The 24,957-nt window shown below is 37.4% G+C and overlaps 3 protein-coding genes across 3 annotated transcripts; 1 reads left to right on the top strand and 2 right to left on the bottom strand.

Moving 5' to 3' along the window:
* Nucleotides 1-932: 932 nt before the first annotated feature.
* Nucleotides 933-6,421, bottom strand: LOC143449872 (alpha-tectorin-like). Its single transcript, XM_076950200.1, has 15 exons — nucleotides 6,222-6,421; nucleotides 5,857-6,004; nucleotides 5,619-5,748; nucleotides 5,133-5,335; nucleotides 4,832-4,973; nucleotides 4,427-4,674; nucleotides 4,070-4,278; nucleotides 3,886-4,012; nucleotides 3,488-3,651; nucleotides 2,950-3,071; nucleotides 2,552-2,752; nucleotides 1,993-2,235; nucleotides 1,536-1,648; nucleotides 1,276-1,401; nucleotides 933-1,164 (listed from the first exon to the last, which is right to left on the bottom strand). Exons 4-15 carry the CDS (start codon nucleotides 5,259-5,261, stop codon nucleotides 1,027-1,029), a joined length of 1,962 nt encoding a protein of 653 aa, XP_076806315.1. The 5' UTR covers nucleotides 5,262-5,335; nucleotides 5,619-5,748; nucleotides 5,857-6,004; nucleotides 6,222-6,421; the 3' UTR covers nucleotides 933-1,026.
* Nucleotides 5,650-9,281, bottom strand: LOC143449871 (BMP-binding endothelial regulator protein-like). The gene is made up of 10 exons (XM_076950198.1): nucleotides 9,139-9,281; nucleotides 8,356-8,496; nucleotides 8,111-8,285; nucleotides 7,585-7,728; nucleotides 7,289-7,416; nucleotides 6,735-6,842; nucleotides 6,422-6,593; nucleotides 6,222-6,333; nucleotides 5,857-6,004; nucleotides 5,650-5,748 (listed from the first exon to the last, which is right to left on the bottom strand). Exons 2-10 carry the CDS (start codon nucleotides 8,446-8,448, stop codon nucleotides 5,650-5,652), a joined length of 1,179 nt encoding a protein of 392 aa, XP_076806313.1. The 5' UTR covers nucleotides 8,449-8,496; nucleotides 9,139-9,281.
* Nucleotides 9,282-14,366: 5,085 nt separating this feature from the next.
* LOC143448831 (importin-5-like) lies at nucleotides 14,367-24,944 on the top strand. Its single transcript, XM_076948732.1, has 25 exons — nucleotides 14,367-14,493; nucleotides 14,676-14,829; nucleotides 14,968-15,087; nucleotides 15,235-15,337; nucleotides 15,625-15,721; nucleotides 15,945-16,049; nucleotides 16,359-16,481; nucleotides 16,864-16,984; nucleotides 17,270-17,476; nucleotides 17,671-17,795; nucleotides 18,104-18,247; nucleotides 18,329-18,448; nucleotides 18,583-18,714; nucleotides 18,860-18,964; nucleotides 19,171-19,265; nucleotides 19,352-19,517; nucleotides 19,811-19,967; nucleotides 20,166-20,338; nucleotides 20,747-20,890; nucleotides 21,426-21,572; nucleotides 22,088-22,194; nucleotides 22,500-22,612; nucleotides 22,899-23,157; nucleotides 23,329-23,470; nucleotides 23,783-24,944. Exons 1-25 carry the CDS (start codon nucleotides 14,407-14,409, stop codon nucleotides 23,876-23,878), a joined length of 3,342 nt encoding a protein of 1,113 aa, XP_076804847.1. The 5' UTR covers nucleotides 14,367-14,406; the 3' UTR covers nucleotides 23,879-24,944.
* The last annotated feature ends 13 nt before the right edge of the window (nucleotides 24,945-24,957 follow it).

Here is a 24,957-nt window from a genome sequence, read left to right as displayed (position 1 = left end):
AAAATGATGAATATTTAAGGAGGTAAAACCAATAACATGAAATAATAGCCAGACAAAGCTAAATGACACAAATGATATACATTAATATTATATGTTGTTGTGCAACAAGAAAATCCTTGGTCGTCTTGATAAAAATTGGCATAATGAAACTCATCACAAAACATTTTAATTTGGCATAAACATTAATTTGAACAAAACGTTGAACTTCAATGAACTTCTGTAAGCGCCTGGGGCTAATTCCTGAATATATTTGCTGTTGATGAACTTGTATCCGCAAGTGTCATTAGATGTGAGGATTTTGCTAGCGCAATTTTAAATTATCTTGAAGCAAATAAGATTCTCATACGTTTGGAATTTAGCAAATTACAATCTCGTAAAGTTCTTGGTTCTGTGAGATAATTATGATGCTATATTGCGGCTAAATTTGGTAAAATGACTTTCTGCAAAAATGCTAACTAGCATGGGCCAAAAATCTTCTCCGTAAATGGGTAACTGTATAACACACTGACCTCAAATGGTTGTTTTCAAGTTTTAATGATACAAGTATAGGCTAGGCCAAACACTATATAGGAAAAATTTTGATTCAAGTTTCATAAGTTAAAGTAAAACCGCAAGCATTTTAGAAAACAATACCATGAAAAGTTTGAGTAGTGTTTAACAAGATCTTAATCTGAAGGAAAAAGTAGTAACCAAACCTGATCAAAGTGTCAAGCGACACTGTGCATGACTACACCGATACTGACGGATGCTGATTGCTTTTATGCTCAGGTTATTTTTAATCTTACAGTAGTTATATTTTTTCGTAATGTTTGACAATCGACATGTCAAATGTTCTTAAAAACTTAAAATTTATCTCATTACAACCTCCCTGAAGATATTTATACTACCACCGATTAGCTTTCTACTTTTTTATTGTTATAGCTTTCTCATTTGCTAAGTTTTTCTTCTTTGATGGCATTTAAACAGTTTCAACAGTCAATAGTTGTAAATGCATTATTCCTGTGAAATGCCAGAAATTTTTAATCATCAATTTGATAGAAACTTCCACTCCAGACGGAATCTGCTAAAATAAATTTGCTCTTCAAATCGAATAAAGATTGTCAAGCGATTTGAATGCGATGTAAAAGGGGAAGAGCGGCTTGTACCACAAAATCCGTTCTCATTCTGTTGAGATAAAGTGACAGAAAATCAACATACAACTTGTGCAACGACCGTAGGTAATTAACGGGCAGTTACATCATAACTTGACTTGAATATATGTGCTCTAATACGTACCGTATCTTCATACGAACCGTCCACAATAATTAAATTGTCATATTCGCACGTGGTTCCCGGGGTGAGAACATTTATATCCCGATCTCGTCCGTCAAGATCAAGATGTGTAAAGAGCACTCTCATGACCTGAAGGAAGCGAATGAGTTGTAAATCTACACGACTTGCTCGCCAACCACAAGATGTTGGTTAGTGAAAAGGATATTGTTTGTTTAAGTGTGGAATGAACTCAGTGTTTCTTACTGTTGTTTTAGAGATAATACCTGACCAGAAGGAGCTGTAATCTTGTAGCAAGAGCTGATACCGAAAGAATTTGCAGGGAAATTTGGTGATGCTATGACCCCCGAGCTGTTAGTAAGTGGAGGAGTCGCACATGCTGATTTGATGTAAAATAATCAGTTAAGTGAAGAATAAAAATAAATGCAAGCGTTCGCTGATCGAACTTAATGAGTCGAAGATATCTATCTCTTTTACATCAATGACTGAAAGAGACCAAAACCAGCATATTTGTAATATTGACTTGTTACAAGTGTGTAAGTTATTTCATAGCAACCTTCAACAAAAGACTGCGTCTACATTGTTTAAACGAAATAGGCTACACAATCAGTGTTATATCGACAAGTCATGAATGCATGCCTGTATATATAGAGAGACGAGTATACTGTGAACTAAGGGATTGAAAATACTTTAATGACATATCAGTTCGTTCTGATAATTTACCCGGTTTGCATTGGGGCAGTTTCGATGCTGGCAGACTCCAACTTCCGTCAGCTCGGCACACACCGGTTGTGTTTTCACCAACCAAAACCAAATTTTTGAAGCATTTGTAAATTGCCTGATCGCCCACAATATAGGGATAAGTGAACGTGTAATCTGCCTCCAATGTATCGTAATCCCAGTGAGGGTATCGATAATCAGGACCATCAAGATATCCATGGCTAATTCCAGGAGGATCTCCACAAACTTAAAACATTCTCTTTTATAAAATATTTATCACAATACGATAAACTGGTAAAATACAAGCTCTATGTGTGCGTGTGTATTATTTGATGATGTCACAACTTTTTTGAACAAAACTATTAAAACGTCCGTCGGCTATCATGCTGATTTTAAGCAATGTTTTTGATACTGAAATTAACTTTTTGAAATCACTTGTGTAAATGAACTTTCAAAATTGCATGCGACGTGATGCAGTTTTATACGTGAACAGCTTTTCGCGTCAAAATTGTCTATTTTTAACTTACAAAAAAGAAAATTTTCTCTTTAATTAGCGACCAACCTCTTTTGCATTCAGGTGCATAGGGGTCTGTTAAATTCCACTTTCCGTCAGCACCACACGTATAACCGGAACCAGTTATCGCTCGAGTCATCTGGAAGTTTTTATCGCATGAATAGTAAACTCGCTCGTTTACAAAATAAGGATGAGGCGTGTTTCCATAGTCAGAAATTCCATTTTGTATTTTTGGCGGTTCCTCACATACTGGAAAATATTCAAAAGAAACTTTACGCTTTCAAAAACAAATTGACAATATTATTGTTTGTGATAAAAATTTTTATCTAATTGTGTTATTAATTTTTAAATGCCTTAGAAATATCGCATTGAATGCCACATAAGCTGACGTACATAGCATTAACTTTATCACTTATAAAAACAATCAATAACGCTATTTTACTTACGTCTGCTAAAATATTTTCCATCGGTAATTTTACCACAATCCGACTTTCTCACGCAATAATCTCCGTCTCTGACGTATCCAACATTGCACACACAATCTTCTATGTAGCCAGGCAAAGGACAACTGAATAAATACAACCCGACGCTAATTACCAATAGACAACGTTGCTACCAGTCTGATCAGGTAAAAACACTTGTGGTCACGTTTGAGATTGGTGGATATTTCCGGGAAAGTAAATTCTCTCTCACTTAAAACTTGCTGGGTTTGAATACGCTCGTCATTGTTTTTATTACTTTATGAGATAGCCTATGTGATAAATTTGGGAAGGGTAAGGATAGTATTTGATGACTTTCGTTTAAGCTAAACCTGCGTAAAGGGAGAAACGCAAGCCGAGAAGAGCGAAGAATTTACGGCGTAAACCATTCCAACGGATGGCAATCAAAATTTGAAAGACGCCCGGTGCAGGGTGCTAAGCTATTTACTTCATTTCTATAAAGTTTTGGCACAGTACATTTGCACGTCTTACAATAAGAACTTACTCGGCCGAAGCAAACGGATCCGAACAAGTGTCCGGACATGGACTTGCGCATCCTACGTAATGGCTGTTACTCGGGCAATTTAGCCGGACAGTTGAGGTCTTGTTTCTCCAATCACACAAAGCCACGTCATGTTCCTGACAAACAGCTGCATAATTTTTAAGCACCTATGAAACAACAAAATGTCAAAAAATCAGTTTCTAAAATAAATTTACAAATTGTTTTACAATTTTCAAATAACAAGGATAATTTAGCAAATTTTTATGTAAGTTTCTTGCATATAGTCATTAATTATTATAGATATTGTAGTAAGATTATCATCATAACATAGATTTCAACTCAATATACCGTTTATTTAAACTAATCGAAAATGTTTTACAAAAAGTAACTGAAATTCAAACCTTTTCAAACAACAAAGTTTCTACATCAGTTGCGCAAAGATTAAACACGCAAGACTGAAAATAATGTTCCGGGTCAACGGACTTATGACAAGGAGCAAACACTCCGGAGGGATTTGTCAGCAAACCGCTTAATAATAAATCCATTTATTTTAAATAGTAAAATATAAAACGACAACGACAACACCAACTTTGTAGACATTTTTTTAAAGCGATACTTTCGAAAAAGATATTGCATCTAACCTCGTTCGTGTAACTGCTGGGCAATTGGATGGTGATCCTGTCCTTGTCAACTGTAACTAAGAGTCCATGCTGTGTCATTAAATAAACGGATCTTCCCGTCAGCCTTATCTTGAAAAGGGCCGAGTGGTAACCATGAATGGTTTCTCCGTTCAACTAAATAAGCAAAAAAGACGGGTTCGTGGCCTCGAAAACATGCCTTGCAGAGTACACAGGCCACTTAGTAATGCAGCACGAGTTTGTACATCCTAAGCATGTTTAGATAGATCTGAAGTTACCATCTGCGTCCAATAACGCAACCTACCGTCGTGGAATATTGATGCATTTTCACAACGTTGTCAGGTAATTCAACGGTGACATAATCAAGGCGGGAAACTCGTGTGTTTCTTCCATGATCCTTATTGGTTGCTTGAACTGAAAACCATCTCGGGTCAGTCGAGTTTATCTTATGAGCCAGGGCTAGGCGGTATTTACAGTCTCCGATGTAAGTAAAGTCTCTTTCATCAAATGTGTGGTATTGAGAACCCATTGTTACCCGACATATGCCACGACCTGATAGGAGATAAATATAGATCATGAGCTCGTCTGCTTGGGTCAGTTGTATAAACACCAACCTACAATTCGCCCACTTATGCTTCTTGACAAATTAATGTAAGAAACGAAGAAAGCGAAAAATTATGATTTGAAGTAAAAAAAGAATTTCGCAAACCTGTAGGGACACAAGCTATTCTGCCATCTCTATCGCGGCCGCAAGCCTCTCCACTTTGACAAGAGAAAATTGAACACTTGACCTCTCTTTCTTGGCAAAGACATTTCGAAGAACAATTATTTCGAAAGAAAGTTTCGTTTGCCTGTGATGATGTTTGGTTATAGTACTGGGAAGCACAATTAAAATTTCTGGCAATTTCACATCAGTGTTATATTATTAATATACGTTGTGTTTGCATGTAAGCACGATTTGCTCCATCCATCCAACGTCTTTTAAGTACGTTGTTCTTTATTAATCTCACCAAGTAGTAATCATCGCCCTGGTATAAACAACCGCATTCTTCCTTAGGGACACACGACGTGCCAGAGAGCATGAAACCTTCGTCACATTCGCATCCTTCCAAGCATGGTTTATCACACGATGACGTCATATGTGACGTAGCACACGTGGCCGAGCATGATGGGGTGCAGAGGGAGTAATGCGAATTAGCCGGACAAAGCAGCGCTGAGTGGAGAATGGATTGTGGAAAGCAGGAAAATGTATGTAGGAATGTAACTGAATACTCTACAGCTATTGTAAAGATACTGGTTTGAATGGCTTTATCACTAATTTATTATCACTTGTGCATATGGTTTTAATCATTTAACGGTATATGAATACAGAAATATAACAAACCAACATACCAAGCCGATAAACTAACTACGAAAAGTCGTTTGAAAAAAGTTCTCTTGTAGCTTAAATCACAGAAGTACTAACATCGTAAGAAAACCACAAAGACGTCACTCACGAGTTTTGATGATCGCCCTCCAATCACAAATTTAAACGCCAAATTCCTGGCACGTTTTTGCGTAAGCTCCGACGTTGATTTCGAGGGCGGTTACTTGGTCGTCATACGTGCATGCGTCAGAAACGCAGTCCTAAAAGAAACGTTTAAGCCTGCGCGCGACGGATCAGCAACAGAGCTACAGTTTATCGAGATTGGAATTTGGCAAGTGTTCATTTAGCTTATACGCCCATCGTCTAACCTCGCGAAAACGACTTGCGTTGACTTTGGTGCGACACTTCGAGAAACATTCGTGAAGTTCTAAGATATTGTGACAAATATAATGAAATCGACGACCGTCGATGTGAAGGCACGAATCTTCGCCGGTAGGTGGTGGCAGAGAAGCGGATCTAGAGACATCACAAATTGTTATTAAAAGTCCTAGTTTGGAATGAAATAAAACGTTAGACGCTTAGAGGTATTGCCAATAACTAAATTGGTGATGTAAGTAAACTGATTGTGAACATTAACCTACAGGGTATTATTATATTATACGCAAGTTATATTATTTTATTTTCAGTAGGGGAACGGCTAAAAACTTCCGGCATACCAATAATTTTAACTAACTTTTTTGCTGAAGAAATTTGAAACGCGTTTCCAAAGTCAGGAGCCTTTATAACTTTGTCATTTCTTTCTCTAAGTTGGCCATTTGTTGATCCAGTGTAGTTCCCACATAAACCTGTTAATAAAAGCAGAGGAACTCCACAAACAAACGTTAGGCTAAATAATTAAATTTACTTGAACGCTGTTTAAGAATGAAATTTAACCTTCTCCTTTCCCAATGAACTCATTTGACACTTCCACGGCTAGGTAAGAGTCACCATCGTATTCAAGGTTAAGGTCCAGTGACATACTCAACCTGACAAATCTGCCATTGTACCGGACATCAATTTGTCGTCCTTCATTGACGTAGGGAAGATTGACTTTCACTTTATCAATCTATAAGCATATAAGTTTGTCTAAAATTTACACTATGTAACGTAAATTACTACATTACTACTACAATTACGCGCAGTAAAAGTTAGACTGAAATAATGTGGTTTATAATACTGTTGTCCATTTAATTAAACAATCAAATACATTCACGGTTTTTCCTCTAATGATTTCGACTTTCATTTCTCCGATTTCTACCAAAACCTTTTTCAACACCGGAAGCTTTTTTTTGCTTGTTGATAGCTGATAATGAACCTGTAACGCGATGATAGAAGTAATCACAGTTGTAAACGGAAACAGGAATGATATAAAGGCCAGTATAATCGCAATTTTTACGGTCTAGACCGGTACTCAAACTTCCACGGTCCGTGGCCTCTTTACAGTGACTCGCAAAATCCGCGGCCCCTTGCTCATCAATAACAAATGTAGATAGTTAATTACAAAACACTTTTTACTTCACTGCTGCGTGTGCAGTAATCTTCGCGCCGCTAATTTTGCACAGCAAGCACTGCTTAGGCTACTAGTAGCTAACAAGTACTTCCGGGTCGAGGGAGCCAAAGATTAAAAAACGTGAGAAACTTGAAGCATCTCGCTTTTCCTCGTCTGCCCCTATTACTACGTAGGCCCCCCGGAGAACGCCCCATGGCCTCCCAGGAAGGCAATGGGGACCTGGTTGAGAAACCCCGGTCTAAACTATATACCTCCACATTAAAAGGTGTATTAATTTCAGAAGCATTCTTGAAAAGAATGTAAGAACAAGATCCTCTGAAGTCGAATCTTTCTCTATCAAATGACGTGTAGTGATGTCCACCAATTACACTACAGACAGCTGGAAAGATGGATGGGAAGATGAATGAATAAGTTTGTTTTTTAAAATGGCAAAAAATTTAAACAATGGTCAGATAATAAGTTTATAATTGGCATTGTCAAACTGTGAACCACAATATACGGTACATTATAGACAAACTCTGTTAAATTTGAAAAACAAATCACCGACCAGGACAGGCTTTTTTTCTGCAAGACTTTGTTTGGATTGCTTCACCCGGACAACTTGGTCTTCTACAAGTTCGAGTTCGGCGCCGGACACCAACACCGCAAGACGTGGAACATTGCGAAAAAGCGGTCCATTGACCCCACCAATCTAATAAAAATTGTTTCAGAAAATGTCTGCTCCGAAAACGTTTGCGGTTGCACAAAAGAAGAAAACGTTTAAACGTGGACTTATATGCAAAATTATCTGTTTTAAAAGGTCTTTCGTGCTGCAAAATGAGTCAGTGGAGTGAGTTGACGTCACCAAACAATCAGTAATAGCAAGTTATTAGGCATAACCCGCAAACAACCAATTTCGTATTTTAGTCAGACAAATCGTTAATCAAGAATTTCTAAAAATAAGGCTGATCGATTATTCCAGAAAAGTTAGAGTCTAATAGAAACTTAATACGTTAAAATAATGCGGATGAAATAAGCGTTTCCACAAATATCCCAGCGTTAAACACAAACAGTTTTAACTAAAGTATATTTACCTTTCTTGGCTGGGTCATACTTAGAGCGATCAGGCCTTGGGTTGTTTTTATACAAACCGGTGCTACCCTTGCGTTCAGGGAAACAGCTGTTCATTCCTTTGTTGCATTGATCGCCGTCACAACAACATAAACACTTGTTTGCTTTATGATGTAATTTAAAATCTCTGCAACGCTCCTGTAAGGTAGAAAAATGTCTTGCAAAAATTTTAAACTCCTCTAACATGCGCACAGGAATTGTTAATCACAAGTTCAACTTGGTTGCTGCATGCGTTGCGTTGCTTGCATTGTTTCGTCACTTGCAGCCGACCAGAGTCTTGGTTCATCCTCAAAATTGTCATGCACGCATCTTACGAAGAAAGATGAGCCAATGCTTTAAACCTGGCCGGCTATGGAAAAGTAAAATATTAAAACCCTGCAGTCACCGCTCAAGAGCAATTGTGAAAACTGATGAAGCGTAACGGTGACAAGCTGCAGCCCATGTCTATTCGACTTGGGTTCTCTATATACGCTATAGGGGTATAGGCGTTGACACTAGATCCAATTATCGCTGGGCCCTGACTATAGGCCTACATATTAACGCTTGCTTTAAATAGACTGATCCCAATATTAGCTATGAAGACTACGGAAGTTGGCGGCCAATAACGAAGCAACGCCCGCTGTAGCTTTGGAACTGAGCGCTGTTAGTTCTAAATGAATGTTGATGAGTCTATGCCACGCTTACAGCATTAACTTTTGCGAAACTCTTAAGTAAAGTGGAGGTAAGTTTACACCGAATTTGGCTTTAAACCTTAAGGAAACACCAACAGTAGAATTTTAAGATAGTGATTTTAAGACAGTGATATAAAGGTTATAGACCAAAGGCTGCAATTATTTTGGAGAAATAAAAAAGTACACGTTTTTATAACGCTGCAGTAAAACAATAGAATAGCCTAATGTGTAAATGAGGCATAATTGGGCAATTCAGTCAAGTAATTTCAATAATGTCCTTGGATTCCATTACCAATAACAAATTCTCATAAAAAACTCACGTTTTTTCCTTTGCAATTCTGGATCTTCCCTTTCCTTTCGCATTCAGAATGCGATGGAGCATTATAACACTGAAAGCAGGTCAATCCTGCAATAAATTAAGTTATCAAAATTACAAGACATTTGGCCGGACGCTACGTGGTGGGAAAAGCCACTAAGTGACAGCGAGTTAGTTAACAAAAACCAAAACAACTCCGTCTTCATTCAAACAGCTCACAGCTGATAGCAAGGCCAATAGCTATGCCGACGGCAAACTACAGTGATGTCATGCAAAGTGCTTGATCGACCGAAAAGGTTATACACGTTTAAATGTGCGGCATCGCGGCAGCTTGAAATTTTTACATATATCCAAACTATTGTTTGAGTCCAAAAGAACAAAAAAGATTACAGATGTCAGTAAATACTGTATACTGTAATAAAAAAGTCAATACAAAATAATAAATACTGATACCATATTCCAATGAACAAAGAAAATTACAATTGCATATGGTGGTAGCTTGCGATGGAGACTATCAGCGACACAGCATTTTAATTATTCCCGGCGTTAATTAATATGTAGTTAACACTGTCAATTAATGCTGATCAAGTTTGCAATTTTTGCAATAAATAGCCTATTTAGAGGTGTACCGACACTTAATCACGCGACATTTAATCACGCGACATTTAATCACGCGATACTTAATCACCGACACATAATCACTTGGACATTTAATCACGCGACACATAATCACTTGGACATTTAATCACGCGACTTGGACACTTAATCACGCGACATTTAATCACGCGACACATATAATCACTTGGACGCAACAGCACTTGGACAGCGCCTTTGTCTATAGCCTGCCGCTGTCTGTCGAAGGTTGGCATTTTGGTCTTCAAGCGCTTTTTCAATGCCACCACCCGACATTGTGGACTTTCATACAGGGAATTGAAAAAGACATTCAAATGCAACGTGCAACAACGTTTCTGCAAGGAATTGCTGGTACTCAACCTTCTATTCCAATGCGGTACAAGGCACTGAAACTTCGCGTGCAAAACACAGTTGACCGTTATCTGACATTGTTACCTAGTGTGTACGGTAGCCTTCTCTGCGCAAACAATGTTTAATCATATTAACAATTTCTTTTCAGGTTTATATTTGTTTTTTTCGTGTGTAGACATGCAATTTTGGATACTGTAAATGTGTGATTAAATGTCCAAGTGATTATGTGTCGCGTGATTAAATGTCCAAGTGATTACGTGTCGGTGATTAAGCGTCGCGTGATTAAGTGTCGCGTGATTAAGTGTCACCAAACCCTATTTAGATGTCTATTTTGCAACAAGAAAGAAATTGTTTTGTCCTTACCTTCGTTTTTCTTGATAAAAGTTATCAAGCATAGCAAGCAAACGAGAGTTTGTCCAAACAGCATTATTCTTCTCGGTTACAAATACGAGTTTGTTCAACCTTAATTGTTTATAAACGACACGATGCGGTTTTAGCTTTAAATTCTCTTGTCTGTATTAATTCACTGTTGGGCATCAGTATCTGCCGCTTTATTCAGTCAAAAATCTTGAATTCTTTAAAAATCTAGCACTATTTCAAACTAAAAGTAGGCCTAATGTCGATAGTTTTCTAAAAAACACAAAGCCTCGCGTTAGGTAACAATTGTTTTTGGCAAAAAAGATGATAAAGTTTGAAAAAATCTGATGAAGGTAATAAAACAACCGAAACTACCCGAGGGTATTTATGCTGCCAGGAGGTAGCCTATTGTGTTTGTTGATATCGTTTGAGAAGTTTTGGGAATGAACAAAAAGTCTGCTGAGCAGTTTGAAAACTGGTTAAACGAAGATTTGCAAAGAGAACGCAGAACAAACAATTATTTCTGCAATTTTGGCGCCTTTACAAATCGTGAATTCAGATAATTATTTGTTCAATTTTCAAGCCGATTTTTTTAAAGTTAAACCTTCGATGTCGGTGTAGGCTTCAGAAAATTTCCGTACAACTCATTGTTGTGTTGTGATGCTGATCTTACCATTTATAAGTTAGGCAATAGTTTACATAATTTTATGCCCTGTTTGGTGATAGATCTTCTAGTCTAAAGTTGGTGGCCATGTTAGTTACGTTTCCTAATATGGTTGTTTAGACAGAGGTGGGCAGTCAGTACTTTGAAAGTACCGTCGGTAACGGTACCGGTACTTGGCAAAAAGTGTACCGACGGTTCCGGTATTTTATACTATTTTAAAAAAGTAATTCGGTTCTTTGTGGGTACCGCTCCTTTTTGTGTAAAAGACGCCGCTGCAAATACAATGTTTTCCGCAATTATGTCCCCGGTAAAGGTCAAAACATATGTGACGTTAATCGCTTGTAAACTTACTTGACATTTCTAGATTAAAAAAGATCAAAAAATGGTAAAATTGGTATTAAGGATTAATTAACATGTGTTTTTGAAAACATACTTGTTAAAATTTTGAAGTTATCGCGTGAACCGTACCGAGTACCGGGACCGATTAAAATTTATTGCAAAAAGCAATTCGGTAAACAGATTCGGTACTTTTTTTTAAGTACCGACGGTTCCTGCTATCGGTACTGAAAAAGTACCGCGTTACTACCCATCTATGGATTTAGACAACAGGTTGTTGAAAAGAGCTGCGTTCACACGGAAAATCTATCTTTTAAAACCGTTATAGCAAGTAAAAGAACATTATGCTATATGTAACATGTCATTCAATTGTTGAGCTAGTCCTATTCTGCAACCAAAACAAATTTGCAGGGATACTTTGACGACGACGTGGAAGGAAGTATCTAAAGAGCGCCTTTGTACCTCTCTGTATGAAAGAAGATGGTACGAAATACGAACTGCGAAAAAAAGAAAACTACGATGACTTTTTTCAACAAATAGACTTGTTATCATCCTGCTATATAGCGAACAGGATAGAGAATGCTACACTGTAAAAACATCTCTGTCAACCCTTTCTGTCATAACTAAGGTCGCAAGTAGCTGGCTAGTTTAAAATCTTTTTTGTCAAGTAACTTCTAAAAGAAAGTGAATTACTTAAGACTGTATGTTGATATCAGACCTTTGCTTTGGTTGACAACTCTACGTGTAGGCTGGCGTTCCTCTATTTAAGCAATAACGAAACCTAATAGAAAATGGCATTATATTGATGCAAGAAACAAACATACCGAACGTGTTCACTATTTATGCGAAGTTATCATACATTGCAAATTAATTCGCATACTCCAAATGTGCACTCCATTTCGCTTATTATTTTATTAAATATCATTTCGAGATATAGTAGTTGGAGATTATAAATTTGTATTTTGCTTATACGCTATGTAAAATAATAAGTTAGGTCAATTTACTGCTCATTCTAAATTTTTTATTTTATTCTTGTTTCAAAATTTTTGTTTAAATAGCAAAATGGGGATTGAAATGAATCATGATGCAGTCAAGAAGACTGATCATATTTTTCGAAAATAAATTGGAAACACGTATTGAGCACGCTGTTCTCGGTTCTTTTAACTAACAGCTGCATTTGGCGCGGTTTGGTTCCTGGGGTCCTGGCCCTGTTGTGGTGGTTAGGCTACAGCTTACTCATAGGTTTGGCCCAGCTTGAAGATATTTATTAGGTAGTTGGTACGTTAAAGTTGCTACAGTTTAGTGCTTATTGGTACAATAGGTATGGTATGGCCTACGTACGGTAGACTAGCTTTAGGTGAAATGGTGCCAGGTGGATAAGGCAATCTAAAATCAAAACAACCACTTTCACACTTAAAAGTCCATCTAGTCAGAAAATCACTTACTCGATATTGTCAAATTTTTACCATTCATCTTGGAAAATTGAATAGAATCATTTAAGCAAATAAAAAACTAGAGTGGTTCCAAAAATTAAAATTTTGTAATGAAACGACCCAATTTTCATTTAATTTAGAGACTGAATTAGGCTAGTCAAACTGTGTACATTATACTAGCCTCAAGACTGCAGAGTATGGCAAGAGTGCATCGAAGATTTTTGCCTAAAACGAGAGCAACGATCTCTCTAAAAAACGGACATCTACATTTTTTTCATTTTATAACATAAAAGGCCGCACCTTGTCCACCGCAAACGTGCGTGGACTACGAGTCGCAGTGCACTCTGGCTGCTAACTTGTACACTTGAGGTCTCGGCGAAAATTATCATAGGCTACCGGTACTCTGCAGTCTGGGCAAGCAGTAGACCTATATAGGCTAGCTCAGGGGTGGGCAAACTTTTTGTACTGAGGGCCACATTTGAAAATTTTTGCAGCCGGGGGGCCGCACACTCTCATTACAAAGTAGGAAAATTTACCCAGTGTGTAAATAAACGCATATTCATATTAAACACAATTGTTGTATTTCACACTCAGTTACGTTTAAAGCTATGCAATCATCATCACAAAAGTTAATGAGACTTGTGCAGCTGTTCACAGTTTTATGGAATAGGAAAAGGGAATAATATTTTGTCATGTAACCTGTTTAATTAAAACAATAAGTGATGAGTAGGAGTTTCTGCAAGTGTCAGCGGGCCGCATGCGGCCCGCGGGCCGTAGTTTGCCCACCCCTGGGCTAGCTTAAAGTATTAATCGTCCTGACCTTGAAATTTATGTTATCAGTTTGACCCAGGCTGCAGAGTATGGCAAGACCACACCCAGCATTGCACAGAGCAAACTGGTGTCTCCAAAAAAAGGAAAATACTGATTTTTTTTTCCGGTTTCTATTGTATAGGGCCGAGTCGCAGCGCACACCACCTGCACAAACAAGACCTCAATTACGTTTTTTAAAGATACGTTATGGATAGACTAAAAGTTACATAGCATGTCTGTCTTAATTTGATTATTATCTGTTGTTGCGTGCTTTATTGAACATTTTTGTCCAACACTTTTGCCAGTTTGTTTATTCAGCTGTTTAAAGAGCATGATTGCCAGTGGGCATCCACTCAAAAATTTAAGGTAATTCCCCACTAGCCAATTAATATTATTGTGTCCTTGATATAGAAACGTGTTCCCATTCTAATAAAGGCTTTATTATTAACATTAGTCTACTTTCCCCAGCATACTTTCCCACAAAAATTGGTTGGAATTTGTGCAAATTCTGTTAACATTGGTATCACTGTGGACACTTTGTACGTCTAGTTAGAAGACGCCATTTGTGGCCTACTGAACATATTTCGTTCTATGTAATAGTAAATAGGCCCTATATACAGTGTATATATAAGTCATAATAACCTAAAAGTTGGTTCAAATAGGTTTAAGGTAACTAACTGTAAACTTAATGATGATTGAAGCAGACTTGGTTCATTTTCGGAAGATTTTAGCTGCCATAAGTTCTGCTGATAACGATTTGCGAAATGCAGCAGAGGTTTGAACTAAGTTTGCTCGTGTTTTAGTAGTAGGCTATCCAATATATCTTATACCAAATTCGTCCTTTATTATTCTGTATGACATGCGTAATTATATGTATAATTCACTTGTTTGTGCAACTTAAGCAGCAGAATTTATTCCTACAGAATACGATTATTTTCTCCCATGTTACTCTTGTAGAAAGAGTACGAAGGTATAGAACTCACTACACGGACTAAATTTTTGGTGGCGGTGCTTTCGTCACAAGATGGCTCACCAGAGGAAAACCAACTTTCTGCCGTGTTACTTCGACGAATCATAACTACCAGCTTTGAAGATGCCATTTCGTGCCAAGGTTTGTGTCTTGGAATCAGTATTCTATCTATGGTGCTATTTTAAATGTGTGATGATGATGTGGTCGTATGCACAAAATACTTAAATGCAACAAACAGCTTTTATTGTTACACATTTTGAAGAACTTGTGTCGCTGCAGATGCAAAGATTCAAGCAGAAATGCGGGAACGTCTTCTGTACAGCATCGAGCAGGAAGGAAACGAAACGGTTCGAGCAAAAAAAGCAGATTGTGTCGCCGAACTTGCAAGAAAAATGTCTGGTGAGCAATGGCTGGCATATTACACCTTAATATTCATACCGCCGTAAACTTTGATTCTTTCATGCCGTGTTTAACTGAACACTAATCTTGCATAATTTACACAGTGTACAATAGCTCTGTTGGTTTTTATCACGTCATTAAATTTAGATGAAAGCGGCAACAATGGATGGCCAGAGGTATTAAAATTCATGTTTGATTGTGTTAGTTCAGTCGACTCATCTCGAAAAGAAATCCCACTCCACATTCTCAGGTAATATTATTTATATGGATTTGATTTAAATGTTCCCATGTTCTTTGGAAGCACAAAAATATAGCAATGCTTTATTCTTGTAGATATACACAGTGTATCTTAAGCTCGTAATTTTAACAGTATTCAACGCCTCAACGGTTTGTTTTAGAAATGCTGTATATTATAATTGATTTTGTATTATTTACACAATATTGTATAAGCAAAATATGCAAATTACTTCTGTCTATATATAGTCTATCTGTCTTCTGTCTATATATCTATAACTATTAACCTTGATTTGTTTTCAGTCAATTTCCAGGAATTTTTGGTAATCAGCAATCCCATTACCTGGACGTTATCAAGCAGATGCTTGGGCAGTGCATGCAGGCCAGTGAGCAGCCAAGTGTAAGGTTTTATTACAAGTTTTCATGTTAATTGTCTCGATAAAGTATTTCGCAACACTCAAAACAGCTATTAATTAATTATCAGTTGCATGCTTTTAAAACACAAGTTCTTCTATTTAGTATTCAAATTTACCAATTTCTGTCTGTCCGTCGTTATCCATTATTCAAAATATCTTGTTTATTTTGTTATCATTTTTTGATACTTTGTTGCCAACGTATGGTAGATTCGATGCTTGTCGTCACGGGCAACCGTCGCTTTTCTCCTAAACAACTCAAATGATGTGCAGCTGTTAAGGCATTTTCACGAATTGCTGCCAGGTGTTTTACAGGTAAGTTTACTCATAACTCATATTTATACTTGTTTAGGCCAATCCCAAGAAAAGAGTAACGTGTTTACAAAACTTATTATAGTTTTAAACTATGTGTATGTGCATGTTGCATTGAATAAGCCTACTGCTTATAAGATAATGAAAATTTGAAACTGTTGTCTATAAACAAAATAGCTTACGTCAGTACAAGCAATTTGCATTTGAACTTTATTGATAACAGATAAAAATTAAGCAAATAGTCACGATATTTCTTTCTTCGAAGCTATTATTACCGTTAATTAAATACACATTTATGTGATCAAATTTCAGGCGGCGATGGACAGTGCAATGGACGACCAGGATAATGTGCTAAAAAGTCTCGTTGAGCTCTGTGAGGAAGCCCCAAAAGTGATAAGGCCACACATAGAGAACGTCTTAACCATGTGTTTGAAGGTTTGTGTTTTGTTTGAAGTATTGGTTCAATTTTATTTTAACTAGGATACTTGTTACTTGTGTTTTGGAAATACGCTGCCAATATTTTAAACTATGTAATGACTAATGACCGAGTCGAATTAAATTTTACAACTCAGTATTGTTCATAAATTAAAGATATAATAATCTAATGTTGTATATATTTAAACTGAAAAACTTTACTTTGTAACCCGAAAACAAATCAGAAACCATTTTCATTTGTGACTATGTTTTTATTTGTATTTTGCTGTTAACTTGTTAGTATTCATTTTGTCATTTCTCTACATAGTGCATGTCATGTAACATTGATTTGATACTATGAAGCAGAAAGTCTTAAAATTCTGATCTTTTTCTTGCACTTCAGGTTGTTGGCGACGCAGACAGAGAAGACAGCATTCGTCAAATTGCACTTGAGGCGATTGTTACGCTTTCTGAAACAGCACCGGGACTAATTCGCAAACAGAAATCTCTGATCCCTCTTATAAGTGCGTTTACAGTTCATGCTGAACGAGACAAATTTTTAACATGATAACTCACGTTTTGTTTAATTAAAGTTGGTAAAAATTATGATCTTGTTATTGGTTTTTGATTAGTTGAACAACACCAACAGTTCTTTCCAGGTTAACAATATTTGAAATATCATTAGTATTCTAATAATATACATTTTCTAGTGACGCTGTTTCATTAAAAGCCAGAATAAAGTTACGCCAGCAAACTTCACTGTAAAAGTTTCACACATACAGTTGCAAGCAAACAATTGTGTCTTAAAGTTCCGCAGATGCTAGCGTTGATGATCGATTTTGATCACGAAGAGGAGTCTTTGTCTGAATGGTCGGTTGCTGATGAGGCAGAAGAAGAAGATTGTGATGCAAATAACGTGTGCGGAGAAAATGCTATCGATCGTTTTGCTTGTGCTCTCGGTGGAAAAACCATTCTTCCACACATCATGGCAACTATCCCACCTATGCTGCAAAATCGTAAGAACTTAAGTCTGACTTTTGAAGTACATTTTGTGCTCGGTAATTGTCTAGTTTTTCAATAAAAATGTGTCAGGGCTGCAGTAGGTCTCAGGGGCATTCTACTTTCTCGTACTGGTTTTATTTGGAAGCAGATCTCGTGCCATGATTTTATCATAGACCTCTATTTTAACTGTTTATACTTGTATTACAAGCTGACTGGAGATACAGACATGCTGGTTTGATGGCGATATCCGCAGTGGGCGAAGGTTGTCACAAATACATGGAAGAAATCCTGGAGCAGATTGTTAACGCTGTACTGCCTTTCTTGGGAGATGCTGTGAGTCGAAATTATTTGTTGCGTTTTTGTATATTCATAAATGCTTTCATGATCATGTCCTCGCTTAACATTTTAGCATTTTCCTACACTCTCCACCAGGTTTCCCAAATTTTAATTAAATTACTTCAATTTTTCACGGTCACTTCCAGCAATATCAATTTTTATATGTTGATTTAAAGTCATTGGACAGTTAACTGACGAACAGAAAGTGATTGATTGTAATAATGCTTTTAATTTTGTAGATTAGTTTCAGAGTTTTAGAAAGCTTACTAAAAATGCTTTATCTTGAATTATTTTGCTTGAAACAGCACCCTCGTGTCCGCTATGCTGCCTGTAACGCGATTGGTCAAATGTGCACGGATTTTGCTCCAACAATGCAGAAGCAATACAATTCGAAAATTGTTCCCTCGCTCTGTTCAACGCTGAATGATCAAAGCAATCCTAGAGTGCAGGTGGGCATGAAAACGTCATTTTTCTTGCTTTTAAACACGCCGTGTTCGTAATAAGTTATCACTTGCTCGGTGCTACTTCAGGCACATGCCGGAGCAGCGATGGTTAACTTTGTTGAAGACTGCCCCAAAGCAATCCTTGTTCCTTACCTGGAGCTCCTTTGCTCCAAACTGGAGTTGATACTGTCTACAAAGATACAGGAGGTTTGTCATCATTTACTAATGCTTTCTTGCTCTCTGCAGAGTTAGTGGAAGTTAATTGGAAGCCCAACAAATTGAGTTTATGGTTTGCTACACACTGTGAAATTTATGCTTTTAAAATAAATTGTTTGTTATAGCTGGTGCAGAAAGGGACGAAACTGGTTTTAGAACAAGTCACCACCACGATTGCTGCTGTGGCTGATACCGCAGAGGATAAATTCACTTTGTTCTATGACAGGTTCATGCCGTCGCTCAAGTATATAATGGAGGTAAGAAATGAAAGCTATCTTCACCAGCTGTATGACTTTTGTCTGTCAAAGGTTCTGATAATAATAACTAATCTTACAGAATAAACTCAATTAAATCAGACTTTGAAGATATTTTAGTGTCATTTAAAACGGTGTTCCACGACAGAATGCTAACACCAACGAGCTTCGAATGCTTCGAGGGAAGACAATAGAATGCATTAGTCTGATTGGGCTTGCCGTCGGACCAGAGAAGTTTATGCCTGACGCTGAGGTATGAATGTTTTTTGTTCAAAAATATTTCCGGCTTAACATCGAAGCCTTGTGAAAATTTAGTACTCAGTATATGATTAAGTCCTATATTTTCTCCTGCACCTGGAAAACCGTTATCGCACTGAAGTGATATTTTCACCTCATGAAGCAATTACAAAGGTCAACTACGAGTTTTGGTGTTGGTGTTTTATTGATTTCTTCTCGCAGGCGATCATGCAACAACTTCTGAAGACACAAGCTGACATCGAATCTTGGGAAGATGACGATCCACAGATATCTTATATGATTAGTGCATGGGCTCGGTAATTGTGACCATCACCCACGACGATAGTTTGTTGTTATTCAATGATATAAGAATGATGTCATAATATTTATTGTGATGTCATAGAATGTGCAAGTTGCTTGGGCAAAATTTTGTCCAGTATCTTCCAGTGGTGATGGGTCCATTGATGAAAGCGGCATCGATTCGACCTGAGGTCACAATGCTCGACTCCCAGGATGTGGAGACGTTAGATGAAGATGAAGGGTGGGAATTTATCAAACTCGGAGATCAGGTTTGGGACCTAGGCACAGCGCTTGCTGCTTTGAAAACAAAACTGTCTTCCACCTAATTTTAAACTTCACCTTGAGCTGCTGCAATTGAAATTGGATATTTTACAATAAAATTGCTATCTAAATAATTTTGGTGATAAAACTATAAGTGTACTATTTTTAATAACACCTTCAGTGGCACATGTTTTAACAGTTGTTTGCAATCAGCTAAAACTACTTCCGGAACTCAGTTTGATATTTTCTCATGTCAATTGAAGTTGTATTTTCTTCAACCAGCAATTGCATTTTTCAACAGCAAAGCTTTGGAATCAAGACAGCAGGGTTAGAAGAAAAATCAACGGCTTGTCAGATGCTGGTGTGCTATGCTCGAGAGTTGAAGGAAGGTTTCGTCGAGTACGTTGAGGAGGTTGTGAAGTTGATGGTGCCTCTTCTCAAATTCTACTTTCACGATGATATCCTTTTCTTCTCAATTGGTTTTAGTTTAAAATGCATTTAACTAGCACATAAAAATGTGCAGAAAAAAATTCTTGAAATGTTTCGATCAAATTCATAGGTTTAAGCTCTCTCTATGGCTCTGCTAAAATTCAACAAAATACTAATTTCCCATTCTCCTCGTCACTTCCTCCTTAATGATAATTTAATTGCAATACGAGTGAGAACTTCAGCCGCCGAATCCATCCCATTGCTCCTTGAATGTGCGAGCTTGAGAGGAGATGAGTACGTTGCCCAAATATGGTCGTTTGTTGCTCCCAGTTTACTAACGGCCATAAAGGAGGAACCAGACAAGGACGTGTTGTCGATAACAATGGAGTCTTTTGCACGGGTTGGTGTTTGTATGTGTTAAATTTTTTGACATCGTTTTGCGGTTAGTGGAACACCTCACTACCTAAACACAAAGTTATTAAAGTTTGCATGAGAACCTTTTGATGTTTGTTGATAAATTCTGTTGTTGATTTTAGTTAAAACTTTATCACAAAGACGTCTTCTACATATAGTCACTCTGAAAAAGTAATCCAAACCACATAATAAGAGTCCAGATCACATTATTTTGCTGATTCTTCAAAACTTTTCTTCAGTAATATTATGGCACTACTTCCCAAGCTAAAACAAAATATGAAGATAACTGAAAAATTTCAATGTTTGCGTCGCGTGTGTCGGTGTATTCTTCAGTGTGGTTACATTTATGCGGTTCAATTACCCTTTAAAATTTTGAAAATCAATTTATATTTAGTGTATTGAGCTTCGAGGTCGAGGATGTTTCACGATGGAGCAGTACCAGGAGTTGGCTGATGCCCTTCGCACGATGCTGGATCAGCACTTCCAGAGAGCCCAGGAGAGGATGGAGAAGAGGAACGATGAAGACTACGATGATCAGGTGAATTTTCTGCAGCTATTTATAAGAGTTTGATGGAAACAGCAAGTACACCTCCAGAAAACACTTGTAAATCCAAGAAATTAATAGCTGCTTTAATGAAAGCAAATGATGTCGGTTTAATTTTATCATTTTGTGTTGTGAATGGGCTAAAAGCAAACTTGAAACACCGGTAGTTATAAGATGGCCATGTGGTAGTGGTACGGTTAATGGCAATTTCTGTCAAACATATCCAAACCAACTGTGGTGAAAAGCAGGAATATTGGCGATTCACCATCAAATGGTTTTAATTAATGTCAAGTTTTATAGTTGATGGCATGAATTTTCAGTCTTAAACTTTTTTCCAACATCTCATGTATTAGCAGAACTCGTAAACTGAAGGTAGCTAAATGTGTCTAGCATAAAATCAACTTCTGTTGATATTATTTATATATAATAGTATGATTACACATACAGCGGTAAAAATGATAACATAGGTTTGCAGCTCTTGGTTGATACTCCTGCTCCCAAATGCTGATTTGGAGATGACTTTTAATAGGTGGAGGAAGCTCTGCAAGATGAAGATCAGGATGATGTCTACATCTTATCAAAGATCGCCGATATTCTCCATTCCTTGTTTGGCGGACACAAGTCAGAATTATTCCCTCTCTTTGACACACTTCTTCCTCACTATGTCAAACTGCTGGTGAGGATTTATTTAAGACATCATCAATGTTTGGAGTTTAATCCAATTGTCGTTTATGATTTTGGTGTTAATTTTAATGAGCGTTGTCTGCTGTTGCATGGGCATCAGTTTTTTAAATTTGTGTCTACTTAACTGACAATAGTTGTTCCAAACAAATTGACAAACAGACAAATTTATGTTTGTTTTGTGTTTAACCATATTCAGCTCAGCTCTGATGTTTAACTTATTCACAATTTTATTGTTATGAAAAGGAGCTGGACATTTTGAGTAATTAACATAACTCCCTAAGATAAGGAGGAAATAATCTTGGCAGGCTACAACAGCCAAAGCATGCTCGTGTGTCAGCAAAACAAAATTGCTATCATTTAGCTGGTTCTGAATTACAAAAGCTTGGTATGATTCCGTCATTCATTGACTTCCTACGTTATCTACACAACCTGTATGCGTAGTGGCATCACAACACGCAACACGCTGCCTGTTGTTGCTGGGATAATATGGTTTTGTGTTTTGTGAAGGCTGCTGACCGGCCATGGGCAGACAGACAGTGGTCACTCTGTGTCTTTGACGACATTGTTGAGTTCGCTGGACCAGATTCCATGAAATACAAGGAATTTTTTGTTCGGCAAGTCTTTATTTTATGTCAATGTTTTAGCACTTGATAACATTTTGTAAAACTTGTCTATATGATTATCTTGTTTATATCTGAGCTTCAGTGATGCATGGTTCATCTCATTAGCTGTTGAAAACTTTTACAAACATTAACATTTCGTCAAAACTTAAATTAAGGTATCTAGTGTTTATACCAGTAGGCTGCTGTCAGCAACACATAAGCAGTACATTGTATACCAGCTTCACAAGGACTTTTATTCTTGTACAATTACAAAATTGACAACATAACTGACATAATGTTTTGTTGCGTTGTTCCAGGCCGTTGCTGGGGTACTTGCAAGATTCTTCACCGGAAGTCAGACAAGCGGCTTCATATGGAGTTGGTGTCATGGCCGCTCATGCCAATGAGCTTTATGCGGATGTTATTAAAGGTAAAATTCTATCATAATGGCTCCTTTTAAAGAGACCGATATAATATTGTCAATGAGACGAACATGACATTGATATCACTTACAACGTAGTATATTAAATTCATTGAACATTATGTCATATGAACGTTATGTCAGATATCACTGAACAAGACTCTTTAAATCGAACGACGTCATGTCATTTTCACATTGCAGCATCTTGCTTTGTACTGTACTTGGCATCGCAGCAAAACTTAACGGTCTTGTATTCTATTAATCTTCTCCTAACATAAGCGTTATGACATCATAGAGGCGTTGCCACGGTTACGGGAAGTAATTGAAGGTCCGAACGGTCGAGGAACACAGAGTCAGCTTAGCCAAGACGACATCGCACCGCTGGAAAATTGCATCTCGGCTGTCGGCAAAGTTTTACGTCACTGTCCTGCTCTCATTGGATCTGAGATGGACTTTCAGCTCCTTTTGCAATCGTGGTTGTCATGGTTACCAGTGACGGAAGACAAGGAAGAGGCAGTCCATGTTTATGGATATGTCTGTGACCTCATAGAAAGGTAACAGAAACTATGCTCCATTTTTATCTTCATGAATCTCTCTGCTTAATCTGGACTTTGCTTTTGTAACGGATCCATTTGGTAGCAGTCTGCCTTTGAAATGTTAACAATACGCAATGATCGATAAAATTAATTTAATCTCACGGCTCATCTTACGATCATCTCAAACAGCAACAATCAGGTGATTTTGGGCCAGAACAATTGCAATCTCGCCGCCGTCATTTCGCTTCTGGCAGATGCTGTGTATGGTGAAGCGTTCTCAGAGTCGAAGGAAGTGTCAAACAGGGTGGTGTCAATATGCACGCTTATACAGGTGATTGTGTCCTACTACATGTTATTGGTGGCCTTCAGTGTTAAGTTACTTTGTTGCGCAAAAATTAGACTTAAATATCTTTCAACGACTGTAAATTTTACTTAGATATTCAACAACTGAAATGCGGTTTTGAAATTAGAAAATTTTAGTCGCTTTTTTACAATTTTCTATTTGGTTGGCTTTTATCAAATGCATTGTATTTTGTGTATAGTAATGCACAAAGTCAGCCTACTTCATCACCAAGCAAAGCACATACTTTAAACTTTTAATATCGCCTTGTCGTGATACTAACGCACGATACTCTTAAAACAGACATCCGCTGGGCAAGCATGGACTGATGCCCTTACAGCTTTGCCTGGACCAAAGCAACTTGCACTTTGCAGCTTGCTCTCAGATGCCGCATCGTAGCTCCGGTGAAGATTGTACAAGACTGCATGCTATTAGTGGTGTGTCTGTGCCACCAGTGCTTGGAAAGTCTTTTAATTTTTAGGCGATCTTTTTTGAGTATAGGCCACTCGGTGAATTTTTGAACGGGAAGGAAGAAGTGAATTTTTCACTGTAGCAAATAACTGTGGTTGAATGTTTTACTTTTAAAGCGGTTGACGAGTTTTTTAAACAGCAGCTTAATCGTAAAATTATCTTGAAGTGTTTCTGGAGGGTTAAGTTTTTCATTTTTGTTTTTGGAAGTTCGTTGATTTTACTGTTCTCTAATTCTTTTTAGCCTGTGTTAGAAGTGTTAGTAAAATTAACTAGTGCAAAATTGTCGCTTGTACTAACTTTTTACCGGATAATTCTCTTTTTCTACATTATCCAGTTTAGACGTTGCTTTCAGTTAAGATATTTATAAACGTTTTCCGAGTTATTAAAACAGAAAGCTTTTGGTGAAAACCAAGCCAAGATGTATTTTTTTTTTTCAAGTCATGCACTGTCCTTTCCTGCCTTGCTACCGGCCATATTTTACCCAATCTGTAATGGCGTGTAGTAGTCAAGGATTTTTTGCGAAGTTTCAAGAAGGTTTTTTGCTCTTCCATTTCTTCCAGAGTTTTTCTTTTTGCCAGTTATAATTTTAAGGGGTAGGTTTTGTAATTGGACAACTGCAATCATCTGAAACTTTTCAGTCATGAAATAGGTTTGTTTCCGGAGGAAACTAACCAGCAAATTATTACCTACCTATTACTGTTGATTTTTATTTAAATTTTTGCTTCTTTTTCAGGTGCCTTCCACTTTTTGGGAGCGATTTTTTGCACCTTTTTTCAACTATGCAGTGACAACCGTTTTTACGTCACTTTACTGCCAACGTTAATGACGTTAAAATAAGATATTTATGACGTCATCACATCAAGGTGGCCATCTTCCCTTTTTGGAAGTAATGTCTTTGATCTTTCATCGCCTTTTTTCTGTCGATAGTGACGTGTTTGCTTGGGATGTTATTGCGTGTTACTTACGTAATAAAAATCGCACTGGCATGCACGCTCCTCGGTGTAAGA

This window comes from Clavelina lepadiformis, chromosome 3, assembly GCF_947623445.1.
Source record: "Clavelina lepadiformis chromosome 3, kaClaLepa1.1, whole genome shotgun sequence".
Classification (NCBI taxonomy): domain Eukaryota; kingdom Metazoa; phylum Chordata; class Ascidiacea; order Aplousobranchia; family Clavelinidae; genus Clavelina; species Clavelina lepadiformis.
The sequence above is the reverse complement of the archived record's forward strand: the minus strand, read 5'-3'. Positions and strand labels throughout refer to the sequence as shown.